The sequence below is a fragment of the Lissotriton vulgaris genome, chromosome 5 (genome assembly GCF_964263255.1).
Source record: "Lissotriton vulgaris chromosome 5, aLisVul1.2, whole genome shotgun sequence".
NCBI lineage: Eukaryota > Metazoa > Chordata > Amphibia > Caudata > Salamandridae > Lissotriton > Lissotriton vulgaris.
In genome coordinates, this window is record NC_141693.1 from 1248282365 (window position 1) to 1248308120 (window position 25756).

Consider the following 25756-nt stretch of genomic DNA (forward strand, 5'->3'; position numbering starts at 1 on the left):
ATTGAGGTGAGTAATTATGTCAAGTGTCCAGTCAGGCATTCACAGTATGATACTGGAGCATGCTCTAGAGTTTTTATAGGTGCCCTACTCTTAAATACCCTACTATGCCTTTCACGTTACGTCACGTGCATACAAGCAAATCAAAAAGTTAACTATTGTACATTTACATTGTACCATTAACAGTAATACATTTCGCAAAGGCACATACATCGTACCTTGCAGTTAAGTATATCTCAGCAGACTGGTCGACAGTCACCCCATGACCATGGGCATACTTGTCATGCAATTATGAAAATCAAATTAAGAAGAAAAGAGATAGCGTTAAGTAGTCATGCATCTAAGTTAATATATGTTTAAATAGTTGATCTCTGTGGTACGGTAAAGTCAAGTCATGCTGCATGAAATGGTGTGAGATTTGTGTGATGACGTTATGTTATTAGCACTCTTCTCAGCCTTCAAATTGCTTGAACGCTTTCTAAAAGCCACAAATATAATTAGCAGTGCACGCATAAATGTGGAATGGACATTTCAGTCCTAGGTTCACTTATTATAAACACATTTCTTTAAGCGATACTTATATTTAGTAAAGTGAAAAACATTTTAAAACTGTAGCTGCAGACGTTCATCCTTCACGAGAATCATAATTTAATGGCATCTTAAGTTTGTGAGGTGCGGTGTAAAAAACAGAAGAGTATTGTAGCTGGAGATGTGACCCTTTATAAGGTTTGCGCACTGAATGCAGGGGTGCTGTGCATTATACATGATGGTAACTGATGGGAGCAGCTCTGGGCCTTCACGGAATCGCCTCCCGTGCTGCCCTCTGCAAGAGCAGTGCCACCGCAGGCGAAAGCTCTGTGCGCCCCAGATGTAAATGTAAATGTAGGCGTACTTGTAAAGCGCATTGATACTCCAGAGTGTCCTGGCACTGTACTCATACCGCTAGGGAACCCTTCTTGGTTTTTCCCTGTGAAATGTCCACTCCTGGGCATCCCCAGGGTGCAACCAGGCATCCCTAGCGCTGTTGGTGGCCTTTGTGGAGACTAAGCAAGCTATTGCCCAGAGTTGCAGCGTGGGACCCATGATTATAATAGGCACCGAGGCGAGAAATCAGGTCCGAGGAATTATGAGCCCAAGATCCGCCGAGACCAGCCGAGGCGGGAATTGAACCCTGGTCCCGGGCCAGACCTCTGCATCAGGGTCTGCCGCTCTAACCATTGAGCCACACTTCTCCAGATGTGGCCCAGCGCCGGAGCCTGCTGTCTCGTGAAGGTGAGTTCAAGTTGCATTGTGTGTGGCTCTGTGTGTGTGTGTGTGTGTGTGTGTGTGTGTGTGTGTGTGTGGCTCTGTGTGCGTGGGTGGAAATGCAATAGGTCTCACATTTGCAAGAGATTAAGCTAATTTATTTATCTGTTTTCAAAAGCAACACATAAATAAAAGATGTCATTTACAATAGCTCTAACTTTTGCAAAGGCAAGACCGTTGCATTGTAAATGCTTGTTTCTTTTCTTGCCTTGGCCATATACAGTTTGGCCTCACGCTCCTTAAGTGCCTTTGAATTCATCTCCTACAAGAAGAACAGCCCTCGACGTCGTGTTCAGACGAAACACCAAAGACAGTCCTCATGGGGGTCAGTGATCGACATATGACCCCCACATTCTTTACAGGGCTTAAAGTCCGACTTCCTCAGGGCAGACATGCCAAAACAGAGAAAGATACAATCGAAATAACAAAGTATCCAGTCAAGAATAGGGATAGTCCCAGAAAAAAACGTTAGCGTCGACAGTGCAGAAAAAAGGGAACCGACGTCATCACGCCGACGTGGTCCTCTTATGGCTCCGGTGACGTCATGTGGAGCAGCGTGCAGAGCCATGGCATTGTGACGACCCTGTCAGCGTGGAGAGCTAGGAAAAATTCTGCGAAATGCTGGGGCGGGGGATATTCATAAGGTGAGGAATCCACAGGCAGATGTATCTATCCGAAACATCAGCTTGGATACACACACCACCAGCTACCAGCACACAGGAGTCCTGCTTTTGACTTTCCATATCCAGTCTGATCCGTGGAGGAATATTCACAATGTAAGGATTCTGTGGTTAGAACCACCCACCAAAATGTTTAATTCACATTAGAAACATAATAGCTTAATTATTCTTTCGGAGGAAGGTGAAAGTGACAAAAGAACAAAGCGCTACATTTTTCAACCACAATTTAAATAGCTTCATGACAACTTTGTCAGTCCAGGAAAGACTTCTCCATCGAGTTGCTCAAGAGCTACGGTTAGCCCTTGAGCTACCTGTATGTAGCTCTCCTGTGTGCAATTCAGCAAATACTAAATTAGAAGCTTTTGCTTGGGTGAACTAATATATGTAGACAAACATTGAAAAGTGTTTGAGAAAAAAAGGTATGTTTTTTCAGAAGTCAAAAGCTGATGCTTAGAGAAAAATGGACGACTATATGTAAAACGGATATGTGAGTGATAAATCATGTGGCAGGGAGAGTCTTATTACAAATTATTAGTTTGCTGGGAGCGGCATTCCAGTTCTTATCTTCATGTTTAGGTCTCACCTACAGAATGTTTTAGTGGTCTAGTGTTGCGGACTAATTGTCTAAAATACACAGTGTGCTTTGGGTGTGACACTTGTTCATAACTGATGACTTTCCTGTAAATCACAATTCTTTGTTCCTTTCGCTATAGCTTTCCTCCATATTCTTGTGTTTGTTCTGCCCCTGGAAAGGTCTGCTTTACCTTGCTTCTAAAAGCATTAGTTATATCCTTCCACTGCTGACTTTATAGTACTCTTGTGTTGCCCTTCAGCACTCTTATAGTGTATGTCTTTCTTTGGTTTATTCCCCACTCTCTTGGTCCTCCACATAAGCCCACCGACTGTGCTTTCTGCTTTTTCTCCTCCTTTGTTCTTTCCCTGCTTTTTTTGTTGACATGACATTTTTATTTAAGTAATAGTGCTCTATTTGCTACCCTCTGCTACTTGTTTGTTGCACCACCAGATCCTTCCACCCCAGACATTCTATATTTTCTTCATTTTTTTAATGAGATCCCAGCACCTGAAAAGGGGAATAGGGGTTCTCGCTTCTTTTTTTCATGCTCCTGTGCACTGACTCTCGTTTCTACTTGCCATTCTAAAATTGCGATTGTACATGTCGGAGTGATCAATTAAAAATGTCAAAACAGCCTTTAGCGTGCCATAAGTCTCATCCCATGCGCCGCATGTACACACATGGAATGCATCAGTAGGCATTCTGACAGTTGATGCTGGTACAATCAAGGATTGTAAAAGCCAATAGCTTGGTCTTTTAAATGTGAAAATGTATTGGCTTTAGCAATCCTTCTTAACGAATGCTACGTCCAGTGTATTGGCAGATATTTTAAACTAAAATGCTTAAATAGGCACTTAGCACTTACCAGAGCGATCCAGAGCACAATATATTCATTTACAAAGCTGTTAAAATATTGGTCAAGGAACAGGAGTGCGGGACCAATGAAAGCAGTGTCATGCAAATGCATTTCACTTTTTGTCATATGTGCAACCTGTAGAGAAAAAAAAATAATTTGCTTTAACATTTGCAAGTCCGTTACAAATCAAATGCACTCACATGGTCCTACTATTAACAACTATATGTTACCTATCCTAACAAAACCTTTTCACAATAAGCTTGTCGATTAAAATCTTAAAAGGTTTTAAGAATAGTGTTCTAACAAAGTGAAAAAAATAAGTCCCTTTCCAGCACTTCTCCCGATTACAAATTTTTGCTCCAAAAGGATAACTGTCCAGCAATTAGCGACAAAATACCTACATTTATTTGAATTCGATCAGATGAAAACATGCCCTTTTATTAACACCTAGTATTGTCATAGATAGGATAACTTACAAATGGAACAAGGCAGCAATCCATGATTCAAAAGGGTGGGGTTTTAGTCTGGAGGAAATGGTGGCGCTCTGCACAGTCTACGTAGGTAAATTGGACATGGAACTATTATGATGGTGAAAAAGACGACCCTACTAAACCATCACTTTGTGGTGGAAAACCAACCACATAGCAATTGCAATAGTCCTTTGCACACATGATATTCAAAATTTAACAGTATAAGTTCGTATTCAGCACATCAAAACAAAATTCGCTGTAGTTTTCTTGGTCCCTTTAATGTGTATTGGCACAGAGAACAGCCGGCAGACACGTGTTTCGTCAGAGAAACAGTGATATCCGGCGTGGACCCCGTGTCATGGCGATAGTCGATTCATTCCGAGGCAGCAATCCATTTCGATAACTTTTTTTTTATTTACATGTATTTAAAAAGTACAAATTGACTGCCAGGAGTATGTAAGCTCAAGAAAGAAACTAAGCAAATGCAAAATATATCATACAAAAATAAGTTATAAAATATACAGCACAACAGTAACTTAAAATCTTTCTAAAAGATGTAAAAATTCCCCAAACAACAAACAGCAAATCCATTACTCAGCAGGAGAGAGGTCGAGCAGATACCGTACGTAAAATGTGAAGAAATAAGTCTGCACCGAAAAATAGAAATGGATAGTGGGAAAGTACTCCTCCCAAAAGGATACGTAACAAAGCATGCCATTACTCCACATGCCGTTGCAACACAAAACTTGACCCCAACTTGCTGCTGGGGGTGCGCTGTAAGTTTGAATAGTTTAATTTACTATTCCAACTCCAGTGTGTGCAACAGTAGGGATGGTGTTGAAGTTAAATCCAACACCTGCTACACACTGCTACACACCTTTTGCGTTGCACCGGCATGCGGGGTAATGTCATGCGTTGAAACTGCGGGTTCCCCTCCCAAGGCTGACCACAGTTACTGTTTGGGGAGGCGCAGTGAGACCGTGTTGAGACAACCTGGAATTTTGCAATTAACAAACCATGTAGTAAAATTTTGTTTGTATAGCTACATCTACAAATGATCAAGACTATATGTAAGATGCAATGTGTGTGGCTGCATGAACACGCTGTGAATTATCTATCCAATGTCATTTAACTTCCATGTGTAATGGCACGAATACAGAAAGCATATGAAGGGTGAACAAAAGAAATTATGTAGAACTCGAATTATGAATCTTGTTCACGTCTTTAGACATGAAAGAGGACGGCCAGAGCTGTACACCACAAACGAGGAGATCTGGTCTCAAAAACAATATATAGAAATAATTAAGAACAATTAAACAAAAAATATCAGAACTCCTCCAGCAAAATGAGGAGACGATTAGCATTTTCAAACATATTAATAGCAATCAGAACAGGAAGAAACAAGGTATTTTTTACTGTTGTTATTTAACCTTCAAAGACAAACAGTGCACTGCATCACACACTGTAGACAATAGTCAAGGAAATGCCTCAATAAGTTAATCGTTTGTTGCTGACTCTGGTATAATGTGCAGGTCAAGATTGTGAATCCCTGCACGGCCAACACAACCTTTAATCCTTCAGAGGTCAATTAACTTAATATTATTACCTGTAGTAATACGGACACATGTGGCCGTAATAATGTGGCCCTAATAATTGTAGGGTACAAAGCCCTTGACTGTGGTGTACCTTCAACCGGATGCACCAGGCACAGACCAGAACATTGTATCCTATTATAGTTAGTGTGGGGTGCAGCTACTGAGTGCAACCTTGCCGCTTTGACCCTGCTCCTGACCACGAGGGCATCTGCTGTTACTTTTCACGGCCCCTGCTTCGCGGGAGCCGTTCACGGAACTGCGGGGCAGAGTATCCTGGCACTGAGGGACTGCAAGGCCCAGCAGGCATAGCGCCACACACCTGCTGCCTCTTCCCTGATTGGACATGCCCCCTCCAGGGAGGTCCTTATAATCTTATCAATACCACGCAACGCGGGATGCGCGCTGGCGGGCGCCGGACAAAGCCCAGACAAAGGGCGGACAGTCTGTGACAGTCCGGGACAGGACGTGACTGGGCTGGGCCACGGACCCTGATTTTTATATGCTGTTGGACTTCTGTGACCCGCATACAGTGAGAACATAAATCATTTAATTTTGAGTTCGGTGGTTATCTTAAAAACTTAGTGCCTATTACAGGCGATAATTTCGAAAGGCTTTAGTTTGGTTCTTTTAACTATTATTGTTGAGTATGTCTAAACAAAAGGCTTCTTTGGTGTCTAACACCTTGGATAACTATCTAGTGAAGTTTGTGAGTAAAATTAATAGTGAGAGGCGGCAGTCACTAGGGATAAGTTGTTCCCCTACACCACCCACTGCGCAACCTTCACCAGTATCACTGGCGCAGGATGATAGCAGTGATATCAATAATTTTGACATCTCTGTCAGTGATATGCCTGAGATAACCATTCCCCCCACAGTTGACCTAGAAGTGTCCTTAGATACTACGGTACAGCACCAACCGACACCTGTGCTTAGAGTCGTCAGAGTGTGTAGGAAAGCTCAGACGAAACTAGGAAGGCCACGTTCTGTTAGAAAAAGAGTAGTTTCTCCACCCAAAAACCCAGATAAGGATGATGATATCACGGTGAATGGTGATACTGTTAAATTGGGGGACGAACAAATTAAAAAACTAATAAGTATGATCGATTTGAAGATCAAGGGTATTATAAAACCCCTTGTGGCTCAAATTGATCAGCTTACTGCAGAGGTTAATAAACTAGGAGAACTCCTTAATAAGACAGTGGAGGAAGTGGGCAGCTTATCAGCCCTAGCGTCAAGTAACTGATACCCAGGAGGTTCCCCCTGGGAGAGGGGTAGGTGGCAGTGAGAATGCTGTACAGAACCCTCCCCCCACCCAGCCCCCAGCAGGTAACGATAGCCAGGCTGTAATAACAGTTGATTCCCAATAACATTCACAGAACCACGCCAAGAGCGAGACTCATTTCAATTTGTTGAGGAAGCCTCTCCTTTAGTTTTAATCCTGGCAAACGCCCCCTCTTTGGCCCCTGGACAGGTGGAAACAACAATCTGTTTGATTGATAAAGCGCTGCATTGGCTGACGAAAAATAGGAGGAAATCTCCCTAGTTCAAACAGCAGCTAGCAGGGGAAATTATTATGGCTAGAAGGGTATCCTGGCTTGGAGACCACCCGAAAAAATTCAAGGGAGATTGCATAGCCTTGAACTTCTCTAGTCCCGAGGCATTGCCTAATGTATTGGCAAATCTATTTTCCCCACAACAAAGGGACTCAGCCATGATCCCACTAACGCTCACATTTTTCTACAATAGGAGATGGTGTAGCGAGCTTCAGCAGACAATGGCCAAAACTGTTTCCTATGTTAAATACACTGGGAAGGGGTGTTTTAACTAGGGACCGAGGTATTAGCTTGAAAAATAGGTTTGTGGTTTTGACTGACTTGAACGAATGTGATGGACTCCAGAGTGCAGAAAGAACAGTGGCTATGAATGAAGTAGAGTTTGGTAGAATGTACGGTCCTAAGGATCAGGGTAATGCACATACCAACAAGGCCCCCACACTTCAAACAAACTCATTTGAAAGATCCCACCTTATAGAGTTGCCCTTAGAGTCCAGGGATCTTGGACAAGTAACTTGCTGAAACCCAACCGGGGAACGGGATTACCCTGGAATAGATAGGTTCTCCCCAGAGATGCACTTCTCCCCAGAGATGCACTGCCATATGACCACTAGTATAGAACATCAACCAGTGATTGAGGGCGTGACCCTAGGAACTAAAATCTCGCAGGATCTATCCTGTATCTCACAAGGTGAGACAGGGCTGGCTTTTCTTTCATGGAACCTCACTGGAATTGGTACCAAAATAACATCCCCTGAATTGTGTAGGTTCATTGACCAGCATGACATCATCCTTTTCCAGGAATCCTGGTCGATGGTTCCAGATTTTCGCCTGGGGTTCCTTAGCTTTCAAGCTCCTGCTACTAAGAAATCTAAAGGTCGACCAACAGGGGGTTTGATAATTTGGGTCCAATCCTTATGTTGCAAGGTGCAAAAAATTAGTTCCCCATCGAATGACATTTTGTCAGTCAAAATTATATGGGCAAATGGTCAAGGGGTGGCTATTTACAACATCTATGCAAGGGGGATGGCAGGGGGACAAACATCCGAGGTAATCACTGAGAAATTGGAGATTCTTAAAAACATGGTCGTCAAAGAAGTGGCTAACCTAAACCCTCACATTAGCAAGCATGATTTTCCCCAAATAATGCTTGTGGCACATACTGACTTTTTCACAAAACTCCAATTGATCTTTAGGAAGACTATAAAACCAGACAAGAGAAACAAAAAGCAACCCAAGGTGGGGTGGTATAACAATGCTTGTAAATTAGCCCGCCATAACCTGAGCACAGAAATAAGATCTAGGAATCCTTCAGGAGTGAGAAAGGCAAGGGAGACATATAGGCAAGTTCAGAAAGCAGCAAACAAGCATTGGAAATGCATTATGTGTCTCGCATTAGAAAAGTTGGAGCTATTAGTATTGTAAATATAATTCCTTCTTAAGTTCTTTTTATGTTTTTAAAATATTAAAACTATTAATATTGTTCTTTGAAATGCCAATAGTTATAAAATTAGCTAATGTTACACCTATAGCATTAGTAAAGCTACATGTTTAGTTTTCCCCTAACTTACATGTATTGATATTACAAATTTCAATGGCTTTGGTCTTTGCTTTGAGTGTTGCTGTGGTGGTGCTGATTTGTGTTGCTGTGGTGTAGAGTGGTGCTGTGGTGTTGCGCTGAGTGTTAATGTGTTGCTGCCTAGTGATAATGTGGTGGCGCAGAGCGGTGCCGTGTTGGTGCTGTGGCGTTAGTGCGGGCACTGCGGCTCGGGGTATCGGCGAGATTTGTGTAAGTAAATGGAGAGGGAGGGAGAGAGTTGGAAGAGAGAGTGAAAGAGGCAGAAACGTTGAGAGGAAAAGAAAGAGCGAAGGGATCAGTAAGCTGAGAGATGTGGCATAACAGAACGCTTGGTAGTGCGGGCAGTGCTGCTCGGGGTATCTGCGAGATTTGTGTAAGTAAATGTAGAGTGAGGGAGAGAGTTGGAAGAGAGTGAAAGAGGCAGAAACGTGGAAAGGAAAAGAGAGCGAAGGGATCTGTAAGCGGAGAGATGTGGAATAACAGAACGCACAGAACGCTCGCTAGTGCGGGCACTGCTGCTCTGGGTATCGACGAGATTTGTGTAAGTAATTGGAGAGGGAGAGAGTTGGAAGAGAGTGAAAGAGGCAGAAACGTGGAGAGGAAAAGAAAGAGCGAAGGAATCTGTAAGCTGAGAGATGTGGCATAACAGAACGCTTGGTAGTGCGGGAACTGCTGCTGGGGGTATCTGCGAGATTTGTGTAAGTAAATGGAGAGGGAGGGAGAGAGTTGGAAGAGAGTGAAAGAGGCAGAAACGCTGAGATGAAAAGAAAGAGCAAGGTATCTGTAAGCTGAGAGATGTGGCATAACAGAACGCTCGGTAGTGGGGGCACTGCTGCTTGGGGTATTGTCCAGATTTGTGTAAGTAATTGGAGAAGGAGGGAGAGAGTTGGAAGAGAGAGTGAAAGAGGCAGAAACGTTGAGAGGAAAAGAAAGAGCGAAGGCATCTGTAAGCTGAGAGATGTGGCATAACAGAACGCTTGGTAGTGTGGTCACTGCTGCTCGGGGTATCTGCGCGATTTGTGTAAGTAAATGGAGAGGGAGGGAGAGAGTGAAAGAGGCAGAAACGTGTATAGTAAAAGAAAGAGCGAAGGGTTCTGTAAGTTGAGAGATGTGGCATAACAGAACGCTCTCTAGTGCGGGCACTGCTGCTCGGGGTATCTGCGCGATTTGTGTAAGTAAATGTAGAGGGATGGAGAGAGTTGGAAGAGAGTGAAAGAGGCAGAAACGTTGAGAGGAAAAGAAAGAGCGAAGGGATCAGTAAGCTGAGAGATGTGGCATAACAGAACGCTCGGTAGTGCGAGCAGTGCTGCTCGGGGTATCTGCGAGATTTGTGTACGTAAATGTAGTGAGAGAGTTGGAAGAGAGTGAAAGAGGCAGAAACGTGGAAAGGAAAAGTAATTTAGGGTACTTTGCAGTTGTGGAATAAAATGCAGGCTTGTTTGAAAGAGGGAAGAGGAAGGAAGAAGGGGTGGGGAAGGGGGTGGGGGAAGGCCGAAAACGAGAGAATTGGCATTGCTGTGGGGAGGGGGGTGGGGGGGGGGGGGTAGGGGGGAGGAGAAATGCGACACGGCCTGTCGAAATTAAAGCCTTTGATGCAGCAGGGGGCGGAGCGGATCCAAAGTGAAGCTGCTGGCAGCAGATGGCTGGCTTTCATGTGCACGCGCTTTTTAGGGCTTGCGCTTGCGCAATGACCTAAAAATTTATTTATTTATGGAATTTTTTAGTGCGCAACTAATACCCTAAGGTGTCTAGGCGCAGCAAATACTCAGGATTACAGCACCAATCAGAGCACGTTCTCATTGATTGAAAAGCCAAGTCTTCAGTGATTTGCGGAAAGTAATAAGGGTGGGAGCAGTTTTAATGTGCAAAGGAAGTGAGTTCCAAAGCACGGGAGCTGTTACCAAGAATCGTCTATCACCCCAAGTGGCCGTTCTTGTCCGGGGGACGGTCAAAAGATAGCTAGCTGCTGATCTTAGATTCTTTTTGGGGATGTACACCTGGAAAGCCTCTTTTAAAAACTTCGGTCCAGTCTGGTGAATGGCCTTATAGGCTATGCAAAGAGCTTTAAATTTGATCCTGCTTTCGACTCTTAACCAATGGAGATGGCGAATGGCTGCAGAGGTGGAATGTCGCCTAGGGATGTTAAGCAGGATCCGTGCTGCCATATTTTGGATGGACTGAAGCTTGTTTAAGAGATATTTGTGTGTACCAAGAAAGAGAGCATTTCCATAATCTAATTTTGAAAATACTAAAGTGGTAACTAGCGTTTTTCCTGCAGATACTGGTAGATACGGCAGGAGTTTTTTTATTTTCTTCAGTACAAAGAAAGCCGCCGAAAGCACCTTGTTAACATGGCATCCAAAAGATAGCCTGTTATCAAAAATCACTCCAAGATTTCTGACCTTAGTGACTGGCACCGGAGGGGGGCCCATCTGACTGGGCCACCATGTGTTTGACCATTCTGGGGAGATCGTGCCAAAGGTCATAACCTCAGTCTTCTCCGCGTTAAGTTTCAGGCAATTACTGTGCATCCATGATTGTACATCCAGTAGTTCCATGGAGCGCACATGCACTCCATGGAATCGTCAGTGGTTAAACTCTGTATAAGCCACTATAGAGCTTCGCCAGCTATACGCATGCGCATCAGCAGGCGAGCCCTAAAAAGCAGTGGGATGAGGATCAGTGGCGTGATCTGAAATCAGCCTGCGAAGGGCTCAAAACAATTTTGGGCCATTATCAAGTGGGATAGAGGAGGTGTAGCTGAACCCCCCCAAAACAATGTTGCCAAAGAACAATGGGTAGACTTTAGCTCACAATATGCCCATTACCTAGTTTAAGAAGAGTGCCGCCTACCTCCAACTATTTTTTTTATCAAAGTCCGCTTTTCACAATCAAAGATGTCAGCATAGCGTTAGACTGTGTGACTGGGGTTAGAGCTCCAGCATGGACGGTATCCCAGCAGATGTGTTTTTAAGTGATAGATTGTCTTGGTGCCAGTATTTTGCGCTTTTAGCAAACTCTGTGGCTAGGGGTGCGTCAATTCCATCTTCATGGAAAGGCGCTGAAATAATTCCGGTTTTTAAAAAAGGTGACAAATCTCTACCCAGCAATTATAGACCCATCAGTCTTATAGACTCAGCGCAAAAACGTATAGGTCGTTTAGTGCAAAATAAATTGCAAATATGGATAGAAGAATACAATATTTTGTCCCCATATCAAGCTGGTTTTCGTCCCTGCACTAGTTCAATTGACCAGGTCTTTTACTTAATAGCACTCTATTGGAGGAATGTGGCCTTAACCAATGGGGCACTCTATGCGGTCTTTGTAGACGGCTGAAATGCCAGAAACCGGTCCCCGGTAGCTTGTTTCCTTCCCAGTATAAGAATTGGCTTGGTAGTTTGGTCTGCCCTGTTCCCATGATGCACTGGGCCAGGGTCAGACTAATTTGCATATAGCCAATTTCTGAGCTGGGATGGTGCAGTGAGCTGAAAAACGGTGATGGATCAAGCTCTGATCTTTGGACTGGGTAAGAGTGGTCTGCTTAATTCAGACACTCTGTGCATCACCACCCCCCTTTTCTGAATCAGAATCAGATGGGGGGCACAGGGCGAGGTGACCGACTCAATCCCTGTCGAGCGTGGTGTTCGGCAGGGGTATGTTCTGGCCCCCACGCTGTTTTCATTATACATGAACGGCATAGTGGACCATCTTAGCCGTTCCCCCACTGATGCTCCCGTTCTAGCTGGAGCCCGCGTACCCTTCCTCATGTTCGCGGACGATACGTTGATCGTTTCCCGGACCCCAAGTGGACTCCAGAAGGCTGTGAATGCTTTTGGAGAGTTTTGTCAACTGCGTGGACTTGAGATAAACACCTCCAAAACCAAGTTCATGTCCCTGAACCAGCGGAAAATCTTCAAAGGTAAAATTTATCCAAATGGAACTCCATTAGAGCAGGTAGAGGCATTTACGTACTTAGGAATATCTCTCCAGAGTAATATGGGCTGGAAAAGTCATACTGACTTGGCTGTTTTAAAATGTCACCAGCTTGCGGGTGCCTTATCCACCAAGCATAAAGCTTCTTTTACCAAGCCAATCACACCTGCCTTAGAGATCTATAATATGAAGGTTATAAATGCCACTTTGTATGGTTCAGAACTTTGGGGATTTAATTAATTGAACCAACTAACAAAGGCGGAGAATACATTTCTACGCTGCTTAGTTGGGGTCCCCCAAAGTACTCCCACTGTTCCGCTTATATATGACCTTGGCAGGAAAAATATTGAGGATATAGCACGGTTACGGTCTCTATTATATTGGAGACTAATCTGGACAACCCCAGAACTAGCCCACTATGCCCATGCATTAAAGGATATTATTAGGGCAGATCGTTTTCATTCTATCCCATGGCTTAAATAGATAAGGGGTTTATTAACAAAACTGGAACTTGGCCACCTATGGGAAGACTCTGCCTTTTCAAGGTTTCCATCAAAAACAATTCTGAAAAAAATGTATTGGGAAATGATCTGGATGTCCTCTCATAGTACTAGTGTAAATACCAATCTAACAGGCAGTTTCCTTGAATTTAAACCTCGCCCACTTTGTGAGGCTTATTGGGATATCATAGAGGGTCCGTTTGACAGTAAATTATATTTCCAGTTTAGAATTGAGACTCTCCCTGTAAAAGCTTTCACCTATAAATGGTCAGTAACTCGGGATGATAAATGCCACAACTGTAAAATTTGACTGAGAACATAGCCCATATATTGTTTGTATGCCCCCTTTATTTAAGCCCTCGTCACAAGTGGCTTAAACCAACATGTACCAACTTGGGCACCCGGAGGTACATTGAGGCCATGAGGATACTAGAGTCAGACTGTTCACCTTGTATAGCGATTGCTGTAGCTACATTTTTAAGGTGGGCTTGGACCATACGCACTCGCAGTCTTTAGAAGCTAGCTAAAGTACTCCAAGACATCTAAAAATGCAAGAATGATCTTCATTTTATGTATTTTAGCTGATCTAAACTTTTTTCTTAAACTTTTTTATTCTGTAAACTACAGCAATCTAGATTTAATAACTTTTTAACCATTGTATTTGCTATAATGTTTGTGATGGGATGTATGTTTTGCTTTTATGACATGCTGTCGAATAAAGCTTTGAAACTTGAACTTGTTAATGTGATCCCCGAGTACAGCTGTGAACTCGTGCCTGCCCTAGGGGTAGCAAATTACTGAAAGGCATAACAGTTATTTGAAGCAACCGATCAGTCTTTCATTTTGCAGGCAGCACACCTGTGTAAATCAGAAAGGGTGGCAGAGATCTGTCTGCAGGCGGTTACAGTGAGTGCCTGGGTGAAGCGAGTCCCACGCTTCCAAGGGGAACATGGAATGTACGCCTTTGACGCACACACGTAGTGCGCTTCCCATGGCTTCTTTGCATCCACATTTGAGAGATGGCGCAGGCGCAAAGGTAGTCTGCCCTCATTTGGAGATCAAGGTGCCGATCCATATGCACAGACACGATTTGTATCACAGAAGGGGATGCGCAGGTGTCAGCGGCTCCTTCTGTAATAGCAAAAAAACAATGCGCCTGAGGGTGCAGAAAAAAAGAGCACACACCCGTCGCAGCCCGGAGGCACTTTGAGTACTATATCCACACATATTAACATTGCTTAGGAGCAATCACTGTAGTATTAAATGTTCTTCACAATTTACTAACAAGTGAAGTCAAAGCCTCCAGCTCTGGTTTAACCCCTTCGAGGCTGATGACGAGCTGGGCTCGTCATGGTGTAGCCTTCTCAAACACTGATGACGAGCCCAGCTCGTCATGAACAATGGGTTTTTTAAAAAGTCAGCATAGAAGGAGAATCAACGCAGCGCGCATGTGGTTAAAAAAAATAAAGAAACACAATCTTTCAAATGGATGGAACCAATGGCAAAAAGAATAAAGAATGGAAAGTTCACATCGATAACAAGACAATGATAAGTGAAATCAAACAGATTGAGAGGACTTTTTTTAAATTCCAAAATGTAAAAATATTTACCCAACGAACATGCAACTCATAGAGGAAACCTACTTTCATAAGGACCCATTTATTAGAGACACCCATGAGAAAATAAGGAAGAAAAAATTGCCCTAGGCCAAAGGCACCTTTAAATGGTACTTTACTAATGTGCTGGGACAAAGAGTTACAACAGACAGACAACTATAGAAGATATTTCATACACATCAGATTACAGGCAGCACAAAAATACGGATACCTACATTAACACTAGAGGGACCATTAGAAGAAAAAAAAGAAAATCTCACGACCCTTAGGTTAAGTGGAGAACGCCATCAAGGGCAGAAACCAACTATCAATTACAAACCAAAAGAAAAGTAAAAACATAGCTATGACAGCTATTCATTAGCAGTGAGCTAAGGTGCATGGACTGACAATTGTAGACATGCCAGACACAAAATTGCACACCATATATCTCGGCTCCTTTAGTACCAATCTCCTTTCAACTCACTGGCAAGGTAGGACAGGAAAATAGCTTCTCTAAGAAGAACACTAACTTGAAGAAAAGAAAAAAAAAAAAAAAAAAAAAAAGAAAAGGATTGGCATAAAGTTAACCCCACTATTTACCTGTTTATTTTGCAATCCCCAGGGATCAGTCTGCTGTATACGAGAGGAGTGCTCCTGAGAGACACTACCACAGTAGAGGGAAAAAACAGACCATTTTTAGGTTTCGCCTGCACAGCACTTATGCTGTGCTTTTGAAATCTATTGGTTTTAATATAAATCTTAAAAGGGGCTTACATCCCGCCCCCAGTTTATTGGTTGGTGTGCTTGCCGCTTGTTTTTCATCCGTTTCTATTGGCTACAGCATATGTTTTCCTATTGTTCCTCTCGTGTGTTTCCCTCATCTGTGTCCCATGACCCAAGTACTGAAACCGAAGGGTATAAACGACAGGATCGAATTTGCTTGTTATCTTTGAAAAGTACTTATTAGTTTTGTATTGCATCTGTCATTGTATGTAAGATGCAGGCAGTTAACATCCTGAAAGCCAATCGTGATAGACTCATATAACACACTGTGTCTTTAAATAACAGTCTGCGATGGTAGGCGGTTCTTTATAATACGTACACCTTGATCCACGCCTCACATTTACGATCTCAGCATGCATAGAGCGGAGTAACGTTTTCAGAACGCCAACACGGTAAACGCCACTAGTCCCGCACTGCAATAACCTTTAACTTTGCTACAATAGTGAGTTTTCTCACATTTTAGAACTTTTGGAGTTTAGACGCGTTTAGAACATGATAAACCATTTAAATTATCCAGTTACGTATACACACATCACGGTGCATTTCTAACCAGCTAATAGCACGAACTCCCTAAATCTCCATTGTTTACTTAGTATTCAAACGCACAGCTTACATTTGCATGAATACTAGGGGCGACCATCATGAACATTTTTTGAGCTTTCAGAGATGAATATGTAATGTTTAGAATATAGATAGACATAATTTGTAAATTGAAGTTAAGTGAAATATATGATTTGGTAGCATTAGTAAGCGAAATTAATTACTTAACAAAATATATTATTGTTCTTTTAACAGATCAATCCCTTGATAAAGGTGCCCCGCGCCGAAATGCATTGGGAGTAAAGGGAAATCATGATTGTTAATAGAATTGTTCTGAAGAGGAAACCGTAATGAAAAAATGAGATGTGAATATAACATCTAATCAAGAAGAAAAATTGTTGAATAAAAAGAAATATCATAAATAATCAACAGGAATGGGATGTTGTTTATTTTGAATCATTAACTTTATTTGAAAATTCAGCTGGACTAACAGCACATACTGTGCCCAGGGAGAAAGATCAAAGTTTCATGTTCTGCTTACCTTGATAATGCAAAATGATGCACCCTGAATGTGATGTGGAGCCCCTGAGTCTCCTGTATCGAACATATATTCATTGGCTTTGGGCTTAATGGGAACCAAGAAGTGTGTCACCCCCGTAACTCAGAGGCTTGAGTTACACTCTTGATTCGGAAAGGTGAAGAGGAGAATGACAAAAGTAGCAGTAATATTTAATTTAGAAGATTCTGATAGATGATGCTCTCTACTCTAAGCCACAATGTGGAAAAGACAATATAAATAGTATTTACTGTGTGGAGCATTGTCGGTTTCAAGTCTATAATGCCAATGAAGAAAATGCCTTTTCAAGAATGACCACTAGATAGTCTATAATGCATCAGATGTAATTCTACAATACGTCCCAAATGCAAAATTCATATACTCTGTGACCTCATCAGTGCTGCTAAATGGATTTATGTTTCCAGAATTTAAAAAGCTCTTTGAGACTTGATTGACCTATGATCTCAGGGGTATCATGGACCACACCCGCAAATTTGCCATCGCTGCACTGGAGGACAGCAGTTAAATGCTTTTCAATATTCACAAAGACTAAAGGAAATTCAGTGATGAGCCCTGGTGAGGTTGCAACTGTGAAACGTGCATTACAAAAATAAGAAACCTGTGCTGCACTACAGGCTACTTCGGTGATATTAGGTCGGTCTGCTAGTCCAAGAGAACACTAGGTGTCCCAAAAGCCAAATCCAAAGGAAATAAGCCACGTGTCCACTATTGTACAAGGCTCGCTCTCCATCCCAGAGAAGCATGAAAGATGTATGTCAAGGACTATGCATTTCCCAACGGTGTTTTCAGTACCCATCAATAAAAGCTAAGGGACTGCACAGCGAAGTAAATTTGCCAATAACTGAGAATTAACAACATACTGATATGTTGCATCTTTCCTAGAACACAAGAATTACCTACTGCCTTGAAATACTTTATATATCCTGCCAAAAATAAAGTACCAGGAACTTGCATTCGGTTAAATAAAAAAATAAATAATAATAATTCTTCAAATTTTGACAATTTAATAAACAGCACATATTTTATAAACATACTTTGCCGTGAGGTGGCATCAAAACTTATTGTAAACAAAAAGAGAAGAAAAAAAAGAAACCATTAAGCATTAGTTCATCTAGATCCTATGTACAATCATACAGAATTAAATACTTGTGGTGTTTGGTATGCCCTGCCCAGCACACCATTATTGAATAACGAAAGTTATGACAGGTGCGCTGCTAATGGACAATGGAGGGTCATTTATAGAGGACATGTTTACTAAAGCTTATTGGGATATAGGAGAGCTTGCACAATTTAAATTAAGACATCTGTATTCAAAAAGGGAACATAAAAGCTTATTTTCTAACTTGAGTAAGCCAGAAAGTGCTCGGTGGTGCGGAGGGGCCAATTAGGGTGGTACCATGAAATTTCTTGTCCAGGAATTTGACAATCTTTGTGTGGCTTGCTCGACTCACAATCACTATGGCTTAAAAAAAAGTTTACAACAAATTGGCAGTGCATATGCTTAAAGATAAAAGCACAATTGGTTGACAGATTGCAGAACAATGTCATACATTCACCCCAGTAGAGAGATCTGGGCCTAAATCCATCGTTTTTTTAGCTCACCGTGCCATTCCAGTTTGGACCCAGCCATATGCAAATCAGTCTTGACCCTGCGCCCAATGGGAACAGTCCAGCCCAAACTGCCAGGCCAGGTCCTTCCTGGACTGCAAACGAACATCCTAGGACCGGTTTGGGCTTTCAGCCTATATCAGCCAGGCTAGCTAGACTCCAGTGGCATGGAAAGCACAGGACCCACGTCTGGGCATACCCGTCCCACTCAGGGTGACAAATGCAAAAATAATGAAATGAAATGAAATGAAATGAAATTTAGGTTTTATATAGCGCATGGCTGCCCGTGAGCGTCCCAGCGCTGGGATTGCAGAACTTCTGAGGGTGAAGTCGGAGAAAGGGGGGGAAGTTATTGCGGGAAGAGGTGTGTTTTTAGAAGCTTGCGAAATTTCAAAAGATTGGTCTCAGAACGAAGATGAAATGGCAGAGCATTCCAGGAGGTGGCCGCTGTAACCGAGAAACGGCGTCCTCCAGTTCGGGCTTTTCTGGTTTTGTGGACTGTGGCCAGATGACCTTGGGCTGAACGTAGGGGCCTGTTGGGTCTGTATGGGAAGATCATAGCTTTTAGCATTGGGGGCCCTTGATTTTGCAAAGCTTTATGGGTAGAGCAAAGGGCCTTGAATTTGACCCTTTCGCGGATCGGCAGCCAATGTAGTGCCTTAAGGGCGGGTTTGGCTGAGACTCTGCGAGAGGTCCCAGTAAGAATCCTAGCGGCAGCATTCTGTGTTATCAATAATAATTGATAGACCGAATGCAGAGCAATTTCATACATTCACCCCAGTACAGAAATATGGATTCAAGCTAGCCTGGCTGATGAAGGGTGATATCCTGAAACCGGTCCCAGGATGCTTGTTTCCGGTCCAGGGAAGACCTGGATTGGCAGTTCGGGCTGGTCTGTTCCCACAAGAAACAGGGTCAAAACTGATTTGCATATTGCTGGGTCCAAACTGGGGTGGTGTGGTGAACAAAAGAATGATGGATAAAACCCAGATCATTGTGACTGGGGTGAATGTTTGCATTGTCAAGCATTCCGTCCATATCGACCTATGTGGGAAGGGTATGCCCAGACGTGGGTCCTGTACTCACTACACTACTGGGGTCAAGCTAGCCTGGCTGATGAAGGGTGATGCCCTGAAACCGGTCCCAGGATGCTTGTTTCTGGTCCAGGGAGGACCTGGCTTGGCAGTTCGGGCTGGACTTTTCCCACAAGCAACAGGGTCAAGACTGATTTGCATATGGCTTAGTCCAAACTGGGGTGGCGTGGTGAGCAAAAGAATGGATTAAACCCAGATCCTTGTAACTGGGGGTGAATGTTTGCATTGTCCAGCATTTCATCCATCAATTGTTTCTTTTGCATATATCTGCTTAAAGTTAGGTGTAATATGTGCATTTTTAAACAAATTGTTAATTAGATGAGCAGCAGCAGTTTCCATCAGCTGTTATTGGTATGAAGTGTTTTAGAAGGTCCATAGTGTTGCCTTAATCAAATCTACACTGGACCGGGCGTTGGTGACTGGAACATGGTGCAGATGATCCATTAATGGGAGAAGTGATCTCAAGGGTTTCTGCAAAAAGCATTCTTTAGATATTAGCTAGCTGGGAGTTAAAAGATAGTTTAGTATCGATATGAGTGCCTAGGTTGCACACCGAGGCTGCAGGTATTGGCACAGGATCCTAACTGATGGCATTCAAGATCTCTAGAAGAGGCGACAAAAGGGGTTACAAACATTTTTTTCCGGACTGGTTAAGGTTCTTAAAATGAGTTACCACCTACCACCATCTGAGAGACAACCTGCCATTGGGGACTTGAGTGCTCTTGAATTATTATGGAGTGACCAGTCCTAAGATCTCTCTGGTGTCATCTAAATACATATAAATGTGTGCCTCAGAACGATTCAGCAGTTTTATTCAAGGTAAATTGTAGATAATAAAAAGTAGAAGCACAAGAATGGATCCCTGAGAAACACTGCAACTTTGGGCTTTAAGCACTGCGGGTCGGTAACACAGCTTGTGGGTGCTCCACCAATAAAGACCTTATCCATTCATGTGCTGCTCCTTAAATACTAGTATCTGAAAGTCTAATACAAAATGTGGTAAGATGTATGGTGCTGAAGGCCACAGAAGGATAAAGTAAGATAACAGACCCAACACAATTTACCACTCTGTGGTTCATCATAAAGAACGGACAATTATAGATTTGGCGGTTCTGCTAAGAGAAGAAGCAGTGTATATCTGATGTATTATTTTGTTTAACATACACGTGGAATTGACTGAAAACTAACTTCTCCTGAGCTTAGCCCAGGAAAGGAAGCAAGTAGTTAAGCTTGCAGTTATACGATAGTTTTTAATAAAAGGTTTCACAACAGCCGTTTTGTGCAGCAGGAAGCTACCACATCTAATGAGAAGTGCAACTCTGCATTGAAGGTGACTTGCCAGGTGTCACAGTAGGTTCTCAAACAAGGACTTGTTGAAGGAACAACACCAGTAGAGCTGTACCTTCACTGTGTCAAGATTGGTCTCAGGCACCAGTCCGAGTAACAACCATATCACAGACTCCAGTAGGACTCTGAGTAGAGCATTCAAATAATGCTTCAAGAAAGGTCGAGGGTTCAGGCTGCCATATGATAATACACTGTCAGCTGTTACCATGACAACCATCTCTCTTCGACCCTGGATGCAGAGCATGCTGTGGATGCAGAGCATGCTGGCAGCAGCTAAATGGTAACTGCTGCTAGTTTCATTTTGGAATCGTTCAATATATTACTGCCACTTCATCTATATGCTTTCATCTTCACACAATAAATGGCAAGGATTTTCGCCGATCCAGTACTGAAAAGCTAAGACAGGTGATCTTTTTATTAGTTTCAAGTCATTTCGCCATTTCAACTTCATGTATTTAGAAAGAATTCGATTTACACTGCTAACGTAGCTTATAAAATAACACATGGATTTGATGTTCAGTAAATGCAAGTAAGTTTGAAGCTGTGCTCACAGGTTTAAATAGAAGTTTCCATCAGCCATGATGAAATTACGCCTAGTAGATTCCTCTGAATGTAGCAGCCGTTTAGTGTTGCTTCTAGCGTCTGTGCCGCACGCCACAGGCCGCACTGGCATGACACTTCACAGTGAATGTGCTGCGGACTCCAAAGAACCGTGAAATAGATTGAGAACAAGGTGTTAATGCAGTAATGAGGACAATCTTATTTGCATTTGTTTAACTCCATACGTGTCATGCTTGGCAGAGCGGTACTTACAGTGCTTAGAACCTGAATTATTTAGCCTATTTAAAACCTGGTCTAGGCCCCCTCCCTCCGTGTCTCCGAATGGCTACACTTTCCTGGCACACTAACTGCCAGCCGTACTTTAATCCGAGCACGTTGCTTGGTTTTATGAGGCGCACATCATAGACAACCAGCCTCATGTTCACCAAAAACCTTTACCAGCTCTTCCCAGGATGGGGTGGGGACATGGAGGCTGGTTCCCACCCCGCGCTGTGACAAGTTAGACAATGGGTGGGGTTAGGTGCAGTGATACACAGTGCACTCTCGCTGATTGACAAGCAACCATGGAAAAAAACAGGGCTTCTGTTTAAAGCTCCCAAGCGGTTTCCAATCAGCGAGGCTGCAGGGAGTCATCGGGTCAGTGTCTTCCAATGTTGTAAGCTACTGGTGGTCAGCGATCAAGTCAGGTAAGCCTTGTAAATCCTGCGCTCTAGCACATGTGCCTATTGGAAGCAGGGCACAAGTCCTAAAACAAGCATTTACAATGCAATGGTTTCGCCTTTGGAAAAGTTAGAGCTATTGGCATTGTAAATGACAAAATTTGTATTTATGTGTTGGTTTTGAAAACAGATAAATAAATGGCATTGTAATTTACATTGCCATTAGCTTAATCTTTCGCAAATGTGAGACCTACTGTACCCTACAGACGAGCTCAGCAGACAGCAATTACTACCACACACACACCCAGAGCCAGCCACACACACACCCAGAGCGACACACACACACCCAGAGCGACACACACACACCCAGAGCGATACACACACACCCAGAGCCACACACACACACAGAGCCACACACACACACACCCAAAGCCACACACACACACACACACCCAAAGCCACACACACACACACACCCAAAGCCACACACACACACACACACACCCAAAGCCACACACACACACACACACACACACCCAAAGCCACACACACCCAAAGCCACACACACACACACCCAGAGCCACACACACCCAGAGCCACACACACACACACACACCCAAAGCCACACACACACACCCAAAGCCACACACACACACACACCCAAAGCCACACACACACACACCCAGAGCCACACACACACACCCAAAGCCACACACACACACACCCAAAGCCACACACACACACACACCCAAAGCCACACACACACACACCCCCAAAGCCACACACACACACACACACACACACACACCCAAAGCCACACACACACACACACACCCAAAGCCACACACACACACACACACCCAAAGCCACACACACACACACACCCAAAGCCACACACACACACACACACACACACACCCAAAGCCACACACACACACACACACACACAAAGCCACACACACACACACCCAAAGCCACACACACACCCAAAGCCACACACACACACACCCAAAGCCACACACACACACACACAAAGCCACACACACACACACACAAAGCCACACACACACCCACACCCACAAAGCCACCCACAAAGCCACACACACACACACACACACACACCCAAAGCCACACACACACACACACACACACACATACAAAGCCACACACACACACACACAAAGCCACACAAACAGACACACACCCAGAGCCCCACACACACTCACACCCTGAGCCCCACACACACACACACCCAGAGCCCCACACACACACACACCCAGAGCCCCACACACACACACACCCAGAGCCCCACACACACACACACCCAGAGCTCCACACACACACACACCCAGAGCTCCACACACACACACACACACACACACACACAGAGCTCCACACACACAGAGCCACACCCACCCCCCCACCCAGAGCCCCACACACACACACACCCAGAGCTCCACACACACACACACCCAGAGCTCCACACACACACACACACATACACACACACCCAGAGCCCCACACACACAGAGCCACACCCACCCCCCCCACCCAGAGCCACACACACACACACACCCAGAGCCACACACACTCAGGAGAGCAATCAATCAATCAATCAGTGACACTTATAAAGCGCGCTACATACCCGTGGGGTCTCAAGGCGCTGGGGGGGGGGGGAGCCGCTACTGCTCGAACAGCCAGGTCTTCAGCTTCTTCCTGAAGGAGAGGTGGTCTTGGGTCAGGCGCAGGTCGGTCGGGAGGGAGTTCCAGGTCTTGGCGGCCAGGTGGGAGAAGGACCTTCCTCCTGTAGTCGCTCTTCGGATGCGGGGGACGGCGGCGAGGGCGTGGTTGGCTGATCGGAGGTGGCGTTTGGGAGCGTAGAAGTTGACTCGGCTGAGAGCAAGCACAGCCAGGGGGCAGGGAAGCAAGCACAGCCAGGGGGCAGGGAAGCAAGCACAGCCAGGGGGCAGGGAAGCAAGCACAGCCAGGGGGCAGGGAAGCAAGCACAGCCAGGGGGCAGGGAAGCAAGCACAGCCAGGGGGCAGGGAAGTAAGCACAGCCAGGGGGGCAGGGAAGCAAGCACAGCCAGGGGGGCAGGGAAGCAAGCACAGCCAGGGGGGCAGGGAAGCAAGCACAGCCAGGGGGGCAGGGAAGCAAGCACAGCCAGGGGGGCAGGGAAGCAAGCACAGCCAGGGGGGCAGGGAAGCAAGCACAGCCAGGGGGGCAGGGAAGCAAGCACAGCCAGGGGGGCAGGGAAGCAAGCACAGCCAGGGGGCAGGGAAGCAAGCACAGCCAGGGGGCAGGGAAGCAAGCACAGCCAGCGGGCAGGGAAGCAAGCACAGCACAGCCAGCGGGCAGGGAAGCAAGCACAGCCAGGGGGCAGGGAAGCAAGCACAGCCAGGGAAGCAAGCACAGCCAGGGAAGCAAGCACAGCCAGGGGGCAGGGAAGCAAGCACAGCCAGGGGGGCAGGGAAGCAAGCACAGCCAGGGGGCAGGGAAGCAAGCACAGCCAGAGGGCAGGGAAGCAAGCACAGCCAGAGGGCAGGGAAGCAAGCACAGCCAGGGGGCAGGGAAGCAAGCACAGCCAGGGGGCAGGGAAGCAAGCACAGCCAGGGGGCAGGGAAGCAAGCACAGCCAGGGGGCAGGGAAGCAAGCACAGCCAGGGGGCAGGGAAGCAAGCACAGCCAGGGGGCAGGGAAGCAAGCACAGCCAGGGAAGCAGGGAAGCAAGCACAGCCAGGGGGCAGGGAAGCAGGCACAGCCAGAGGGCAGGGAAGCAAGCACAGCCAGAGGGAAGCAAGCACAGCCATGTTTCCAGTGCTTGGCTATTCTGAACAAACCATTGGTATCCGGCCTGCCACTCAAACGAAAACAACTCCCAGAATACCTTGAATAGCTAAATGAAACCTCAGAAGTAGAAACATTATGTCCTGACTACACGAGAGAGGCTGCAATTATAACTGCGAGGGACAAATACCACTGAACTGGGATGAAGACGGCGTACAGCTATAGTGGAGGACTAACAACCGCGTACACTACTGCATACCACTGTGCTTTGGATCCAGGAACACCACAGGCCCAGGTTTGGACGCTACTTCAGAAATGCCACAGCACAGAAAGAATACATTACCTAATGTACTTGTGTAATGTAGTTGGTGCTAATGTAAAGCACTCCAATACCTACTTTCGCATCATTTAAAACTGCCCAAAAATAGAAGCAGGTTTGAAGTCCTGGCAACGTGTTACAAATGCAGTTCATTAAAAAACATTTTTTCTTGTTATTGAGGCCGCAGAAACAGCCAGCCTCGAGGAGCAGCTTCAAGCATGGGGATTAACTGTGACGTGAGTAAGCTGTTTTCTGGACTAGTTCTTTAGATGCTTACCGTGTCGCGAGAGCGGGGACGGGGCTTCGCGATAGGAGAATAAAGACTCTGCAATGGAAAGAGGCTGGTAATCTATAAGAGCGGCATACGTGGCATTGTGTGAGGAGTTGGGCATGAGGTGACTGACTCGGTGAAGTCCGTGAAGGGAGCAGGACCATTTGAGGATCGCAAAAGCGAATGCCATAAGTGGACTGACTGGGGTTGTAATAGAAGGCTTTCGGCGCTACAAAGGGGAACCTACTCAACGGGGCATTGGGTTAAGGAGAAGTGGACTGTTCTATGAAGAAAGCGGGGTTGGGGAATAGGTGAGACGAGGTTTTCAGGCTGTGGGCTTCCCTGGGGCAATTGCTTGACGTTATTGTTCGAGAGAGCGGGAGGGAGGAGAGCTGCGGGCAGAGGGAAGGGGGGCCACGCACAACAACAAACCGAGACCACAGGACACCCAGATGACAAAAACAAAGACAACAGACACGAAGAACAGTACACAGAGACGACAGGACACGGACAAGACCTACAAAGTAAACAACCAGAAAACAAAGACAAGCCACGGACGTACAAAATGCCGCTT

The 25756-nt window shown here is 44.9% G+C and overlaps 1 protein-coding gene across 2 annotated transcripts in view; it reads right to left on the reverse strand.

Moving 5' to 3' along the window:
• CEPT1 (choline/ethanolamine phosphotransferase 1) overlaps nt 1-25756 on the reverse strand; it is a 365449-nt gene that overhangs the window by 49674 nt on the left and 290019 nt on the right. For both annotated transcript variants that reach the window (XM_086923091.1, XM_086923089.1), the window contains exon 8: nt 3422-3547. In XM_086923091.1, the coding sequence (XP_086779217.1) occupies nt 3422-3547 (126 nt within the window). The remainder of the gene's footprint in view (nt 1-3421; nt 3548-25756) is intronic.